The 16,803-nt window shown below is 32.4% G+C and overlaps 1 protein-coding gene across 2 annotated transcripts in view; it reads right to left on the bottom strand.

Annotated features, from left to right (window-relative positions):
* Positions 1–1,143: 1,143 nt before the first annotated feature.
* LOC112685676 (lysosomal alpha-mannosidase-like) overlaps positions 1,144–16,803 on the bottom strand; it is a 39,888-nt gene continuing 24,228 nt past the window's right edge. Inside the window, exons 8-16 of one of the 2 annotated variants that reach the window (XM_025557615.1) lie at positions 15,259–15,478; positions 14,117–14,316; positions 13,624–14,041; positions 12,843–13,054; positions 12,657–12,779; positions 12,304–12,577; positions 11,736–11,975; positions 8,426–8,575; positions 1,144–1,533 (exon numbers count right to left, since the gene is read on the bottom strand). In XM_025557615.1, the coding sequence (XP_025413400.1) occupies positions 1,297–1,533; positions 8,426–8,575; positions 11,736–11,975; positions 12,304–12,577; positions 12,657–12,779; positions 12,843–13,054; positions 13,624–14,041; positions 14,117–14,316; positions 15,259–15,478 (2,074 nt within the window). In that variant the 3' untranslated portion in view covers positions 1,144–1,296. Of the gene's footprint in view, positions 1,534–8,425; positions 8,576–11,735; positions 11,976–12,303; positions 12,578–12,656; positions 13,055–13,623; positions 14,042–14,116; positions 14,317–15,258; positions 15,479–16,803 lie in introns of both variants that reach the window. The other variant, XM_025557614.1, reaches the window with a different exon arrangement.

Genomic DNA, 16,803 nt, shown 5'->3' with positions numbered 1-16,803 from the left:
TGGGGTTTTACTAAGTTTGTTGATAAAAGTGTTGAGTAGTCAAATGTGTTCTGTGAAACAAAGTGCTCACAACAGAAAGTATGAAACCAAGCAAATTAAAAGAACATTTTGAGAGATACATGAAAAATACTTGATAAAAGAAGATACCTATAAATTATGATTATTTCAAAAATAAATAAAATTAAATATAATAAAAATTAAAATATAAGCATTTTTTAAAGTATGAAACAAAAAATATATATATTTTGAACAATATATTATTAATAAACAATAATCAGAAAAAAAATACAAAAAACTACATTTATTACAAATTTAATCAGATTTTATTTTTATATTATACTCTATATTTGTTAAGAACAAGTCAACGCTCAATTCTCTCCTAGTAAATTGTTTACATAATGTTATTAGAAGGATTTGCAATATATGCCCTTTATGTGGTCACTTATAAGTTGATTGCCCGATTTCACTCATTATTAATTTCACTTTATCAGCAACCACTTCATTTTTCATATTTTTCAATAATTTCCAAATTGGTGAATATTTATGCCCAACCAAAATTCTAAACCTATTATTTCACCCCTCATACACGTTGTTGATTCTTTTACTATCCAGTATGGTACTTTGGTGTATATTCTACATTGAAGGCGGGAATTGAGGAGGAAGTCGACAAAACCGAATACTTAAATCATCATCAGTTCCTATTCTATTTGTTATTTTATAAACGCGTATAATTGTTTGTTTAAATAAGTACGGTATAAACAACTCATGTCTATTAGATAAAGTAATAATATAATTTTTATAACGTTTATATCGTAAATTGCCGTTTGAAATTAACGGGGATTTTTTTCCGGGGACTTTTTTTCTTGGGACTATCTTTCCGTTTACCGTTCAAAGATACATTTATCTATTCCTGCTTTTAAGTAATTTTTATTAATCGCGTAATGATCCTTTAGCATAAATATATATTTTGTTTTTCTCTATCCTGACTATATGCCATTTTTATAATTATGTATTTCTGTGTTAATTCGTGATAACTATTTCCCATATACAGAATTGTTAATTTACTTATGCGACTAACATTGTCTTTCATAACGAATAAGCCCCATAAACGACGTTAATGTTATTTTAAACAACAGTGTAATATCAGTTTAAATATCATACTCTTTTAACTATAATAAAATGCATAAACTACAATTTACATAGAAGAAAACAAAATGCTATCGTTATTATTATAATAATTTATAAAAATGTATGTAATATTCTATGATTCACTACAATTAATTTTTGGTAACAAAATCACGCAGGATATTGAGTTATTTCTGCTACAAACGTCCTTATCTGCATCGGCGTCAACATAATGTGTTTGGGGTCGAGTACTAACTTAATGTTTGTTTCTGTTTGAGTCGGTCGATCTCTGTCTGTTGAACGGTTATTCTCTGTCATCCAAGTTAATTTACTATTCTCCGATAACCATTGATTACCGCCCAATATGGTCTCCTTTAATGAAACTATACGGAATTTCGTGAACAAATCCTAAAAAAATTATTACGAATATAAATTTCAATTAAACACATGCTCGCAGAGTCTAAATATTATATTAACATGTTGAATAAACGTGTTCAATATAACTTATCAAAATTTAAAATCTTTGAAGTGCGTTATATGCATTGTTTATTATGCTACTGGAAGTTTTTTAAATGTGAAAACTTAATTTATAGGTATATCTGATTAACAATTAAAAAATAACACACATTTTTTTTTTTTAAGTAAAACAATAATAAAATAATTCGAAGTATTAGTGTTAATAATATTTATGTTTTACGTAAATAGAAGTTTTTGTTTTACACGCAGCGTAGAACATGATTTTAATAAACTAATGAAAATAAATATTTCATTTATGTACTGTGAAACAGTTTGGTAAATATTTTGTAGAAAATTAAATGTTCATAAAGGATTATATCCACCTAAGTTTTTAGTGTTTCATTTCTTGTATTCAAAAAGGATTAGCTGGACAAAATAAATTCTACAATATTTTTAAACAAACCTATAAAAAAAAAAATCTTTAAAAAAATTTTATTCCATAAACGAACGAAAATAACTGTTCAAAATTATGAAAACCCGTAATTTTATAATTTATACAGAATATCATTCGAAATTCTTTGACGCGTTTATTTATTTAATATTAGTATAACATTAATATCGCTTATTTATTCTATATTTTTATTATTTCATTTATCGTGGAAAAACACATAATATACAACTAAAGATATGTAATGATAAAAAAATTATAATTACCTATTCTAACAGTGACAAATAAACAATTTAATAGTTTTGATAGTAAAATAGTAATCATAAAAATGAGAAATTATGACTCTTTGTTGGCAAAAATCATCATCCTACAAACTAGCTCAATATTTAAGTTATTCGTAATATAAAATGTAATTGAAAAGGAATAAAAACGGTGAAGGTTTGCGAGTTAATAACTCTAGAACAGCATTTCCCAATCTACGGGGGGTCGCGACCTAACATTGGGTAGCAAAATATTTTTATTGGACCGCTGTTCGTAAACTAATGACAAGACAATATCCTAGTTATCAAAATATAATTATATGTATTGAAATTCAGTTTTTGCAAAAATTAGTTAAAGTATATAATAAAATTCCTTATAATAAAATTATTTATTTATTTTTGGTATTCAACCCTTAGGGTTAGTTTTGCAATTGAATATTTGCTCTCCACTCTTCTATGTTCTCAGCTAACCTTTTCAGTTCAGTGTAATTTGTTAGTCCAGCCTCAGAGATCATTTGTTTGACAAATGAAGTCCTCGGACGTCTTCTGTCACTTTTACCTTCAATTATCCATTCTATTATTCAATGGGTTAGTTCATTTTCGTGTCTCAATATATGAGCCATCATGTTCCATCGTCTTGTTCTAATGGCTTTGAGTATCTATCTTCGTTCATCTATTTCACTGAGTATTTTTTCATTAGTACGGTGTTCTATCCAACTGACTCTCAACATCCTTCTACAACACCACATTTCGAAGCTTTTGAATGTTCATTGTTCCGCCTTATTAATATCCATGTTTCGCAACCATAGAGGGCCACACTCCATACATATACTTTTATGAAATGTTTTCTCATCTTAATACTCATGTTATTGGAGCATAACAGTTTTTCTTTTTCATAAATGCTGACTTTGCCTGTGCGATTTCGGACTTATTTCTATGATCCATCATCCGTCTTGGCTGATTATACTCCCTAGGTATTTATAATGTTCTACTTGTTCAAGCAGCTTGTTCCCTGTTTGGATATTTATTCTATGGATTCGTTTTTCTTTTTGGCACATCATGACTTTAGTTTCTTGCCAGTTAATAATCAAATGATATTTTTGGAAGTATTTCATCATTTCTTCCAGTGCTTTTTCCAAATCATGCTCTTTATTTGTTAGTAGTATAATATCGTCAGCGAATTTTAAGAAGTATATCATTTCGCCGCCTACTTTTATGCCTATATTATTTTTGTACAGTTTTTCTCTTATTTATTTAATATGCTGTTCAATATAGATATTAAATAGAATTGGTGAGAGTGGACAATATGTCTTACAACCGCTTATCGCTGTCTTTTTTTTGCCCGTTACTTTTATTGTAGCTAATTGATCTTTGTAAAATGTATATAAATTATTCTTCTATTTCTTAAGTCAGCTTTTATTCCTTATAAATTATAGAATAGTCAAATAGGATCAAATAGGATTACTGTATCGGAAAACATTTAAATATTTTATTTCCCACCGTAACTACACGGTGTTTCAAAAGTCTTCATCCGATTACGAACTGATATAGTTCGGCAACAGTTAATCGCAGATTAATGACCGATGTATTAATGGAAAGATTATATAACTAAGTTTATTTTAAGTTATTTAGTTGATAAATTTGGCACCGTAATGGTTAGTGAACTAGGAACCGTTAGTTTGTTTCGTTATGACGACTCCACAACAGAAAGCGTTTTACGTCCTACGTTTCAATAAGTGCGAGTCGGCATTAACCATTCAACGTGATTTTCGAAGAACTTAGGGAACTGAAGCTCCTACTACTCAAAGGATTCGACGTTGGCACTAAACGTTCCAAGAAAGTGGTTGTCTGTGTGCACAGAAACGCTCAGGTCGACCTCGTTTCTCTGACGGAAACATCGAGCATGTTCGACAGTTTTGTTCGAAGTTCATCCCTGGTCATCACGTTTCCCTGACCTCACAGTGTGTGATTTTTTTTTATGGGGCTACATAAAAGATAAAGTGTATGTACCACCATTACCTACAACCTTGGAAGAGCTTAAAATTAGAATCAAAGATGCAGTTCATGCCGCGATATCAGATATGATCAGCAACGTTTGGGAAGAATTTGATTACCGTATAGATGTGTGTCGGGCAGCCGGTGGGGGTCATATTAAACATTTGTAACCAAATTAAATAAAACTTGACTATTTTAAGAATATATTTTACTTTATTTTACCCTTATATCTTCATTTTTAATATAAATATAAATTTTTGAAATTGGATGAAGACTTTTGATACACCGTGTATTTGATTGTTTATTTTTTGGACTTGTAAAATTTTTTCGAAATTGTTTTTAATCTTAAGTATTATTATAAATAAATTTAAGCTCAAAGTATTGTTGCTATTTGAAAATTGTTGATTTTCCAGTTAGCAACGTCTATTTTTATTGAATTCGAACTTTCGAAAGTTTCAATTTCTATCAGAATCTCCCTTTTTTGTCTAAAAAATACATCTAGAGGACTCGTTTCTTAACGGAGAGGGTTGATACTACTATAATAAGAAAGGGAACCGCCGTGGACACGTTTCTTGAAAAAAATGAAAGACTTAGATAGATAAGATAAGAGTGGTGGCTAAATAACTTTGGAAGTTCTTTGATTTACTTCGTTAATTTTTCGTCATGGTTTAAGTTTGTTATCCTTAGTCCGATATTCTTGAATCCTTCACAGGTGCGTACTGCTTTGTAAGACGAATCTTTTGGTACCTTGAGCGTAATAAGCTATCAATTTTTATGCGGTGGAAAGAGTTAACGCGGGAGCTCGAAAAACAGGTGCATTAGCAATGAATGTTCGAATATAATAAAATACATATAATAAATCGATAATAATAAATAATCAAATACAATATAATACAATTTTTAGTTATGTTATTATTTTAACATATACTAAGTTTTTATTTTATTTTTATTTTTGGGTGGATCATCCAATGCAAAAGAAATTTATGTATCACCTAAACATAAAGGTTAGGAAATACTATACTAGAACATCTATACCAGATTTATTATTTTGACAGGCGGTTGTAAATTCCACCCGAAGTGAACAGATAAAAATAAGGTCTATGGTGAATTCCACCCCGAAAAATATAAAGGTACAAAATTTAATATCAAAATTCCGCCTGTCCGGAAAAAAAATTTTTTTAGGGCCCGAGATGGTTTTAGATTACTTTTAAGTTTTTTTTAATAAGTTCTAAACTAAATTACCTAAGATTAACACAATCTCAGATTATTTATCATATATTTATAATAGTAATGACGCAATTTGTCCTCCAAATATATGAGCTGCTGCTACAGCATATTTGAATAGAACTATTAATGTTTGGGAGTCATTTAATTTCCATTTTAATAAACGTTTTAACTATAATCATCCTCATATTTTTATATTTTTAGACTAATTAAACTAAATTTAATTGGAAAATTGGATAAAAATAAATAGTATAAATTAACCATATGAATATAGAAATTAAAAAAAAAAAAAAAATATGCAAAATATAATAAGAAAATAAAAAATGATATTTAATGACCTATTGATAACTAGCTGAATTACCCGTCGTTGCCGGGTTTAAGTATATAAATGTATGTAACCTGCCAAGATTAAATTTTGTTAAATCTATTGAAATTTAAATTAATTAAGATTTTTGAAATAATATTTTATACATATTAATTTAGTTTTTAAGATAATGATTATTATCATAACCTATTCGATAAGTTATAGCTTACAACTACCTGAACCTCTCTACAGTTTGGTATTCTGTTGAATACATATAGCATCTCACTTCTCCGAATATCTTACCTTTTGTCAATAAGTTCATGGTCTTTTTGACTTTTAACCGAAACACTCTTGCAATTATATCATGTCGATCATATGATCTTTGACCGGGAAGTAAGAGCTCTTTTATCTCGTCCCAGCGAAGATTACATGTAAAAGTAATAAAAAGGTCAGGACGACCGTAATGTCTAACGTAGGTCATAGCATCTTGTGTTCTTTCGTGCATGTACCTTGGCCCACCAGTAAAAGTTGACGGGAATATAATCATTTAGTCTAACTGATTATATTCTATGTCTCGTCGTCCAATCGCATCTTTTAAATGAATATAACTATCTGCACGCAATTTGACTTGGTTGTTTTTGATGTAATTTAGTCATTCAGTTTCAATTTTGGCGTATTCATCTACCAAATATTGACTGAAAAGAGAACGATAATTAACTAAATAGTTGTCTTCCCCTTCTCTGACCATTATTCTATATGAGTAAAAACTTGATGCAGAGACAGTTTTTTTAAGCGGTAACTTGGTTTTTGGATCGCGTTGTGGTATATTGATTGCATACCCATCATCCCCCAACAAAACATTAAAGGATACTGCAGTGCGTCGTATGCTCGATGTATCTCACTGATACGGTGAAGTGAGTTACTTCGGTTTTCGAGGATGATGTCTCTTCAATCAAACTGCTGATCTACTAACACTAAAGCAACTTCATTTGCCGTTGGTGCATTATACCTGCCTCTATGTTCTTCTGGTGGTTTTTTATCTGCATGTATTACAACTTTAAATGACTCTGAAGGAGGTATTTTATCGATGGTAAATTGTAATGATCAATTGTAAATTATGCGGTGGCATGCCTAGTAAATCCAATGAATACAGCAAACTGTATCTAGATTTGTATGACACCAAGTTTTCTGGTAACAAATTTTGTACCTTGAGATTCAATTCGTTGACCTCCACATTTTTTGCTACTAAAATTGCTCTTTCTGCCAGCCACTCATGATTTGTGTATTGTCTGTGTACACTGGGACATAACTGGTCAATGAGAGCATCTTGCAAATAAATGATTGTGCAGAAATCGTTCGGTAATTTTATACATCTTGTTTCATCTGTAGTAACTTTCCCATCTCCAATATCTAACAATTGTTTTGAGAATCTTTTGCACGCAGCTTTTTTTGATTGAATCGAAATCGAAGTATCGAAATCGTTCGCTATCTATCTTTATATATATTTCGACCATGAATTGTTGACAAAGCTTATGCATCGTAAAATAACTTAGTCCTGATCGCGTCTAATCATCAACCGATATGCATAATAATTTTTTGAACTAACATTCTTATTTGTTTTGGCACCTGTTGCGGGATCTTTTTGTTTAATATTTATGCAATACCCGTAATTTACTACATTAATTAAAAATAGTTTTTAATAGTTTTTTAATAATTTTTTAATAGCATAATAATAGCATTTTACCATAGCAATAAAGCTCAAATTGACTACGTTTTAGTTACAAATCATTTGTATTAGAAAAAGAAAAGGGCTATTTTTAGGGTTTTTCCAGCAATAATTCTAATTTTTCTCGCCGTAAAAACCATCCTTGAACTTCAACGAACATTTGAAAAAAAGATTTGGCAAAATTGGTCCAGGCGTTGTTGAGTTATGCGCTTACCAACACATTTTGCGATTCATTTTTATATTATAGATTATATAGAAAACATGGCTCATTTTGGAAATTTTGAAAAAAATTAATATACATATTAATGTACATGTGTTCATTAATTATAATTTTTTTCGGGTGGAATTAATCCTGGTTACATGTATTTTTTCCTACCTGCGTTTTTTTTTCGTGCAGAATTTATATGTGCTTTAAATAAATGTCTTAAATTATCATGCGTAATTTAACGAATTTAACGAATAATATGCTATAATATTAGTGATTCGCTTTAATAATATTTCAAAATAATTAAAAACTGAATCGTATGTGTTTAAATAATATAAATTAGATACATTGGTAGATTAATTGTAACTATAACTATATTGATCAATTGTAAATGAAAATATTAATGGAGTTTATTCGTTATTGATGGACTCATTATTTATAGAATATGTATTATTTTACCACATTATATCATAATATTTGTTAAATAACATATTATTTATGTTAGGATTTATTATGAACACATATACAGATATAGAAGTTCAGTTTATAATTTGAAGTTTAACATGGAAAAATCTTAGTCTTCTGTTAAAAGAAGAACAACTGTAAATTGTATACCAGTGAATATACTGAATATTATATAAAGAGGATAGCATAAACTTACCAATTGATTATAAAAACTAACCTGTATATCTATAACAACGGGTATGGATAAATCTTTATCTTCGTTATACTCGAATATGTGTTCAAATCTTAGTAGCACCGATCCATCTTTCCATGGTTCCATGGTAAGTAGCTGCACGTTCTTCGGTAAAGGAGTTTTCAAACCGGAATACTAAAAAAATAGTTGTTCACAAGTATAAAAAATCAAAAATAAATTAATAACAAATTATTTATGTCATACAATTGATTAAAATAAATTGTATTTTTTAATTCAAATAATTTACAAAGATTATAAAAGTTTTATAATTCCAATCCGTCTATTTACATTTTATCGGGTGAAAATTTACATTAATAAAATATATTAATTTCAATAATAATAATTAAAATTAATAATCAATGGTGATATAAATATTTAATATATATTTTATTTCATTTCATCTTTATGAATTGCATTATCTATTGAAATACACATGTTGATCATAATTATTTATTGTTTGTTCGATTTTAATAAAAAACTTTTACTTAATTTGTTATGGTTATTATTTAATGATAAATAAATAAATGGATAGAAATTAAAGATAGTTAGATGAATATTGTTGAAAAATTCAACATTTATATTTATTTCAGATTTTTTTTTTTTTTTAACACAGAACTTTATCATAATAAGAATTATTTGAGTGGTGATTTTTCGTCAGTCGGTCAAGAATATTGGCGTTGTTATTATTCATAATACAATGAATCATTCCTGAAAGAGGACTAGAAGTTTGTATGTTTTTAAATAATCATCAAAAATATAGCTAATTAATATAGAAAATTTGTTTTATAGCAATACAAGTTAAAGTAAAAAACACTGATCCCTCATATCCATTTATTACAGGTAAAACGCGAATAGAACGATTCGTCGGAGCCATTTCAATGTGGTTGTTTCGCCGTGGTCAAAAAATTGTTTATACACTCAAATATTATATGTTATATTATTATTATGATTATTGGATTTTCCTTATTTATCTTTTCTTAAAATATATCAGGTACACATCACTCATGACAAAAATATTTAATGTTCACGATGAAATTACATCGACGAAATTTTGACATAAACCAACGTTAACCATAATTAAGCCCGATTCACACTGGTACGACACATCACGACACATGACATCAAAAATTGTCTGTCGGACATATATAATCCACATACGACCGACAGACGCGTACTTAGGTAATTCACAACAAACAAAAATACAAACAGTACGAAGACAATTTTCGTTTATAGAAGTCAGCCGTTATCTGCAAAAATGTTTAAAACCTTTTCAATGACTGATTTGGCAATAATTGCAGTATTGCTTGATGAATCTTAAAAATATAAATCCAAAAATGCGTATATGGGTTCATGACATATTAAAAAAAAAAAAAAGTAGACGGAGAACACGTAACATTTATTTTTGTCTTTCAAGCCTCTTCTATTTTTTATAATTATTTTAGCTAATAAAAATAAAATAATTTTAAATTAATATCTAGTCCTAAGTATAAAATTAAATACCTAAAAGTGTTCAATAATAATATTAATAGTAATATTTTTATTTTATTGATAATTTATATTTTAGTTGCATAAAGTAATGTTTGATTCAACAAATCATATTTCTGACAGAATTCCAATAGAAATTTGTCGGTTGCCTATTCACATTAAACCAACAATGAGTGAACCGGCACAGACAATCACCGACGGACCGACAAAACATTCTTCTTGGGAATGGTCGGTCGGTCGTTTCGGTATGAATATCATCATGGAAATACATATTACAATATTTTGTCGTGTTGTGTCGTGTTTTGACATATCGTACCAGTGTGAATTGGGCTTTATTCGAATCGCCACCGTACGATTTGTACTCCGTGTATAAGAAAAAAGTCATAAATAGGAACATTTTTGGAAAATATTCTAATTTTAAGCAACAATAATTAAAATTTAAGAACGTCTAATGGAGTTTTGTATGATTTATGTATTCGAACATGCTGGGTGGGATGAAGTATAATACACAAACATAATTAAAAAAGGAATTAATTAGACATTGTTCATTATAAGTTGCATCATACGTTTTCATATAAACTATAATCACAAAACCTACTCTTAACTATCCAATGAACTTGGTTCGAAAAAATAGGTTAAAAATAATTATAAATAATTATTGTTGAAATATTCAGATCTCATTAATATTATTATAACAGTATAACATTTTTAATACAAATAGCAGTATACTTTGTGTTATTGTTAAAGTTTTAAAATCAAGAAAATATGTCTTTCCCGTAATTTTGGAATTATATTTATCAATATCCACTTGTATAGTGAAATAAGTCTACCGGAAAGTTTAATTTCGTATTGTCAGAAATAACATTATAAATCATTTTACACATATCCGGTCCTCTAATTGAAATATAATATTACGTTATAATAATCGAATATTGATTTTAGCTTGTTAATAACATACATTTCTTTGTGTGCAATAGTGCGTTTATCTAAAAGCGTTTTGAAAAAGCGAATATATCAAATATAAGGATCGAATTGCATGCGGTGATACGCATCCCATCCTCTGTGAATAATGCCGGTTTATTTATTAGTGGCATGAGCAATCTCCTCAGTCAAATGACGGTTTCACAGTGCGTATGACACACAATATCATTCTATTCGATAATTGAATTGAACAGTCAAAGCGTAATTGATAACAAAATAATAATAATAATAATAGAAATTTATGCGAATAATATAGTATGTTTTTCCAAAGAGTTGAGCTATCAGAAACTTATGGCATATTGATGTACCAACTGACCCGGTTTCTATTTTGACATATGTGCTTCATTCATTGGAAGAAGAAAAGAATCGAAACGGAGCAGTGGATATATTGCCATGATAGGCGAGATGACACTGAAAATATCATGGTCAGAGATGTTTGATATGGGAATGGCGGAGAAGGAAAGCAGAGATCAAGATTGGTAAACGAATAGCAGCGGATAACATCATTGAACTAATGTTAAGAAAAGAAGAGGACCGGAGAACCTTGGCCGAATTCATTACTCACATCATAGCTGAAAAGGAGCGCCATGGGAGGAAAATGCAAAACAAAACTCATAGTTAAGAAATTATTGTCAGTCAACGACCAAAACAGTAGGATAGAGCCTCCAATAAATTTTACCACAATATGGTACAACAATATTATTGTTGCATTAGAAAACCCTGTAAATTTGATTGTGTAATTGTAACAATAAACTATGTACAAAAGGGGAGGCAGTAATGTGTGAAATCTATCTCCCCTGTGAACGATAATAAAAAAAAAAAAGTTTACTTGTAGTAAATTCGTTTTCTTCAGATCATCGTGGGACGTGACGCTTTGTTTCCTCGTGTAGAAATATTGCGGTCTGATGAGCTTCCTCTGCGCCAACAGTCTTTCGACCGCAAACTGTTTGTTGACCGGTCCCATAGTTAAATAATGTTGCCCTCTGGCCACCAGGCCCATGCCGAAAGCGGTTTCGTTTAATGCTTCGTCGACACCGAATGCGTCGTCAAAAAATAATCTTCTATGCACCTGAGAACAGCATAACATCATATGAGCGTCAAGACATACGGAGTTATACCGATGATATGTAGCGAACGCATGAAAAAATTCGGGGAGGGGGGTTAAGAATATGTAAGATTTTGATAAATAGCATACTTTATTATTCGTTTTATAATAAATATTTTTATATATTTTATTTGCAAGTCTTACGAAAAATTTTGAAACAACTATTAATTTTGTAGTTTAGGTCTTTTTTTTATAAAATTTTTTCTCATATTTCTGGGGGGACTCGAACCCTAATCCACTCCCGTGCATTTTCTTTTAGATGTAATGTCATCGATTTTACGGATAAATGTACCATAAGTTCGATTTGTCCATTCTGAAGACTGGTGCCTCCTTGAGACCGGTCATTGAGAACGGAGAACCTCGTCCGGTTGTCGGTTAACGTTATGCGAGAAGTGATCGGATAATAGTTTCCCGATACGTTCTCCAAATTATCTTTTAACGAGAACGAGGGCCTATAGTTCAACACGCGTTTCAACATCTCCCGTCCGTTCGAGTCCGTGTAAAACGTTTGGTTATTCTGGTAAAACGGAATGTGAAAACGTGTTATCACCTCCTTGCCGATCGAGCTGGGTGGAAAAAAAAAAGAAAAAAAAGCACATTATCAAACCTATCGCGTGGAAACAAACGGTAAAGTTATGTCAATACTCGTCCGGTATAGGTCCCACGAGCCATTCGAATTCAATGTGATCTTCATCGGCGTACTTTCTCACTACCTGGCTCACCCATTCATTGCACTCCTGATGGATTTCTTGCACCACGGGTCCCGAAATTGGGCAATCCATTAATATCGTGTATCGTACGCCAAACCGGTCTTGTCGATCCAACCCGAAAAAACGTTTAGGCTTCTTCTGCGCATCGCAAACCGGAACGGGGTCGCCGTCTGGTCGGAATATGTACGCCCCTGACGCTCGCCGGTTGTCTCGTTTGTTATCGCCTTCCATGCTCTTGTAGTAAAGAAATTCCTGGACCAACGGGTACTCCTCGCCGTCGGCGTACAGCACGAAACGTCTCGAGTCTTTATCGTCGAGTTTCAAACCCAAACGCTGAAAACCGCACGTGCGCAGTGACGAAACGAAAAACGTGTAAAAAAAAATAAAATATTATAACTATAACGAACAAAAATATCCCGCTCGCAAGACTACGGTTGAGTTGAAGAGCACACGACGCCGACATCTCAGTCCACCGACAAATAACTCGTCTGAATATCGTCTCGAAAACTTTTCCATTTCGCCAACATTCTCGTTCGTCGATGATTGTACCGGTTTCGTTAACTTTAAATAATGTTCCCGATTCCATCAACCATCGACAAGGCCGACAATAACGTTTGGTAGGTTCTTACATGCATTCTATTCCAATGATATATGGTGTTAAAAAAAATATATATAAAAAAAAATTAAACGCCGGCTTGTGGTAATTATTTTTATGACGACAGAATGGAAAAAAAGAATAGAACTGTTCGGGGAACGTGTGCCTTAGCACTGATGCCTGTCGGTGGAATGTAAAACAACCTCCTGCCGGGTGGCGAACTGATATGTCGGGGTGACGTGGCGCAGTCGCGGCAGGGTTCGGCCGTACGTGACAGATCGTCGACTCGTACGCAATTGGTACGTACGCTGTCGCCGAGGTCCGCGGACGATTCGCCGGCCGTCGGTTCCTCGACGGCCGACCACCGTTTGTTTCGCTTCGGCCCGTCCGTTTGCCGCGTGATCAGGTACGACTTGTAGCCCAGCGGCGGCAAACCGTCCGCCCGGAACACCAGCTCCGCCGTGGCCGACGACCGACGGCCGGGCACGCGCACCACCGGCATTGGCAGCCGCACGAACTGCACCGCGACCGACCGACCATCGGGGTCCACCACGGTGTAGGCTGTGTCACCGGGCACGGGTAGCCGCACGTGCTCCACCACCGGTCGGCTCAGCGGATTGTACAGGGTGAGCACGTACTGCTCTTCACGCTCCGATATCTCGCACTGGCTGATGTTGGTCAGGGGGCACGTGTCCATTCCCGTCATCTCCCAGCCGGCCAGCGATCTGAAAGCAAAAACAAACGTTATCGGTTCTCCCAGTCCCTCCCGGAGCGCTATCGCCGAGTCGCGTTCGCATTACGTGAGTATCTCGTGCGACGTCTCTTCGCACTCCGCTATCGCTTCGCTCAGCAGTCGCGCGTAGTCGTTGGCCACGTGCTGTTTCGCCGTGCCCGTGATCGCGTCATGATGTTGCATCACCCCCATCGTCTCCCGCAGCGCCGTGATGTTGACCTCGTACCTAGCGCCCGCGAGACTTTGCACGGCCAGCTGTTTACACGTCTGCGGACAGAACGGTCGCACGGGACGATATCAAATGTTGCGCTCTTTGTATGGGAACGGGAGAGATCTCTCAAATAGATCAGTACAGACGGGTAACAATGATGTATATCGTAAACTGTGCGTCTAAATATATGATCGATTCATAAATAGGTTGTCGGACGAATATGAGAAAGTGCACGTTGGGAAACATTTCGAGACGCTGAGATATAGTCTCCTATGGTGATGGTGACACATAACACGACGTCTGTTGAAATGCGTCGATGGTGAAGGATATTTGGGAAGAGGGTACGGCCGGAGGCGATCGAAAGCTGAGGATAAGGCTCTTTAAGAATATTTGATAAAACGATATAGCGATATTCTCTTATAAGGTTACTCGGTTGTATGGTTACCGAACGACCGAACAAGGATGATCTAGATCAGGGGTCACCAACCTTTTTAAACAATTGAGCTACATCTGACATTTAAGTCCCTGGTGATCGACATCCAGGAGAATTTAGGTCTTTAGGAAGAGATTTGTTTGATGAGCAAAAAAAAAAAAAAGGTCTAAGCTCCAAAGAATAATTATTTATTGTATTTTCATAATAATAATCTAATGTTCCCATTATCCGATTAATCTGATTATTTTAAGCGATCGACCGATAGTGGTAAAATTAAATTTTACAACGATCGACCTATATTCCTAAAAAGATCGACCAGTTGATCGCGATCGACTGGTTGGCGATCCCTGATCTAGATGGAAAAGGGACAGTTGTTTTTATGACATATTTTATGCACCTAAACTCTACAAATACGCGCAACTTATTATTTCATCAAAAGAATTGTATCGAAATTTTAATCAATTTAATTTAATTTAATTCATTAATTTATTTTTTTTAAATTAATGCTGACACATGGAGCCAATATGTTATGTCAAGAACGTTACAATAATATACACACACATACCTGTAGGTAATTGTTGCCCCTTCGTTCGTAATATTTTTGTGTAGGTCTGGATGTGAAATATCCGGTCCAATATGAATGCCTATCACTTTTGTACGGGAAGAAATCGTCCTGTTTTGTCGGGAACGTGATTTGTTTATCGTTAACAGCTTTCAGGTAACACGATGGTGTAGAGTAAATTGCATTAATCTTACTTCCAAAAGCTTGTTTCGAATTTATATGCCTACAAATAACCTATTAGTTACCTATTAGTTATACCTATTATACCTATTAGTTTGTAGTCAGAGCTCGTGTTAGTTCTTATCAATAGCAAAGGAATGATATTTACATGATATTATTTCGCAGTTGTAAATGATTAAAATATTAACTTGTTAAAATCAAACCACCATGTTAAATAATTATTAAAAAACGTTTTACAATGATATAATACAATATTATGTACAATTATTAAAAATTATTTTATTCCCAGCGAACAAAATATGCAGTTTAATATGATCCCACAAACGGTTTTCTTGTAAAAATCTAAACTATTGTTTTTATTTGCAAAACGAAACATTAATAATATCCAAGGCTCGGAACTTTAGGCATTTGCATATTTGTCTAGAAAGTGCATATTGAAATTCTGATTGGATACAAATTCGATTTATAGTATGTATATTTCAGGTATGAACATTTTTATTGCATAATTTTGCATATTTTGTTACTTTTTGTACCAATTCGCATATTTTGGATTTAAGAACATTTATATACATATTTCATGGATTTAACAACATTTTTTAAAATGTGTATTGTTTAATAATAAAATATTAAATAAATGACAACCAAAATTCTAAGTTTTATATCGTTTAACAAAATAAATTAATTCATCAACGGCTATTATTTTTATTGCTCGGGCTCCCAATGCACTTAACAATAATATTATAATCTTCATAGTACCGAGAACTCTTAATAGTGACCACCACCGGCCCGTATTTATTTTTATACAAATTCACCACTGTTTTAATATTTTGTAACATGACATAAACAAATCGTATAACCATAGGTAATTCGTAAACAATTATGTTTAACCATAAGGTTATCAGCTTATACACAATATTATTTCTGTTCGTTATAATACTGGATACATCTGCATGCAAGCAATTTTATTGTACATTGTACACTAGTCAGGAGTCAGTTTATTATTTTTTAAGCAATTATTTTCCAATTTTTTACTGTATATTATACCGCATATTTTAATGATTTTTAACGCATATGTGTGCGCATATTTTAGTACTTTTTAGCGCATAAAATTCCGAGCCTTGATAATATCCAACCACCACGCTTTAATTTTCAAAAATAAATAACAATCTGCGAAAAGGATAGTTAGTCAATAATTTGGTTTATTTTTATAATAAGTATGCAGATTACACGAAAATAAAAGAAATATTGCTGTCTATCAAAAACACATATTATGATACAGTTACCTGATGTATGTTGTATTAAAACCTCTTTTTTTTCTGAAGTTAACGTAATATAGATATTTTTGATACGCAAACTCCAATGTTTTTG

Source organism: Sipha flava, unplaced genomic scaffold (genome assembly GCF_003268045.1).
Source record: "Sipha flava isolate LNK unplaced genomic scaffold, YSA_version1 286_pilon_pilon, whole genome shotgun sequence".
In the NCBI taxonomy this organism is placed as follows: domain Eukaryota; kingdom Metazoa; phylum Arthropoda; class Insecta; order Hemiptera; family Aphididae; genus Sipha; species Sipha flava.
The sequence above is the reverse complement of the archived record's forward strand: the minus strand, read 5'-3'. Positions and strand labels throughout refer to the sequence as shown.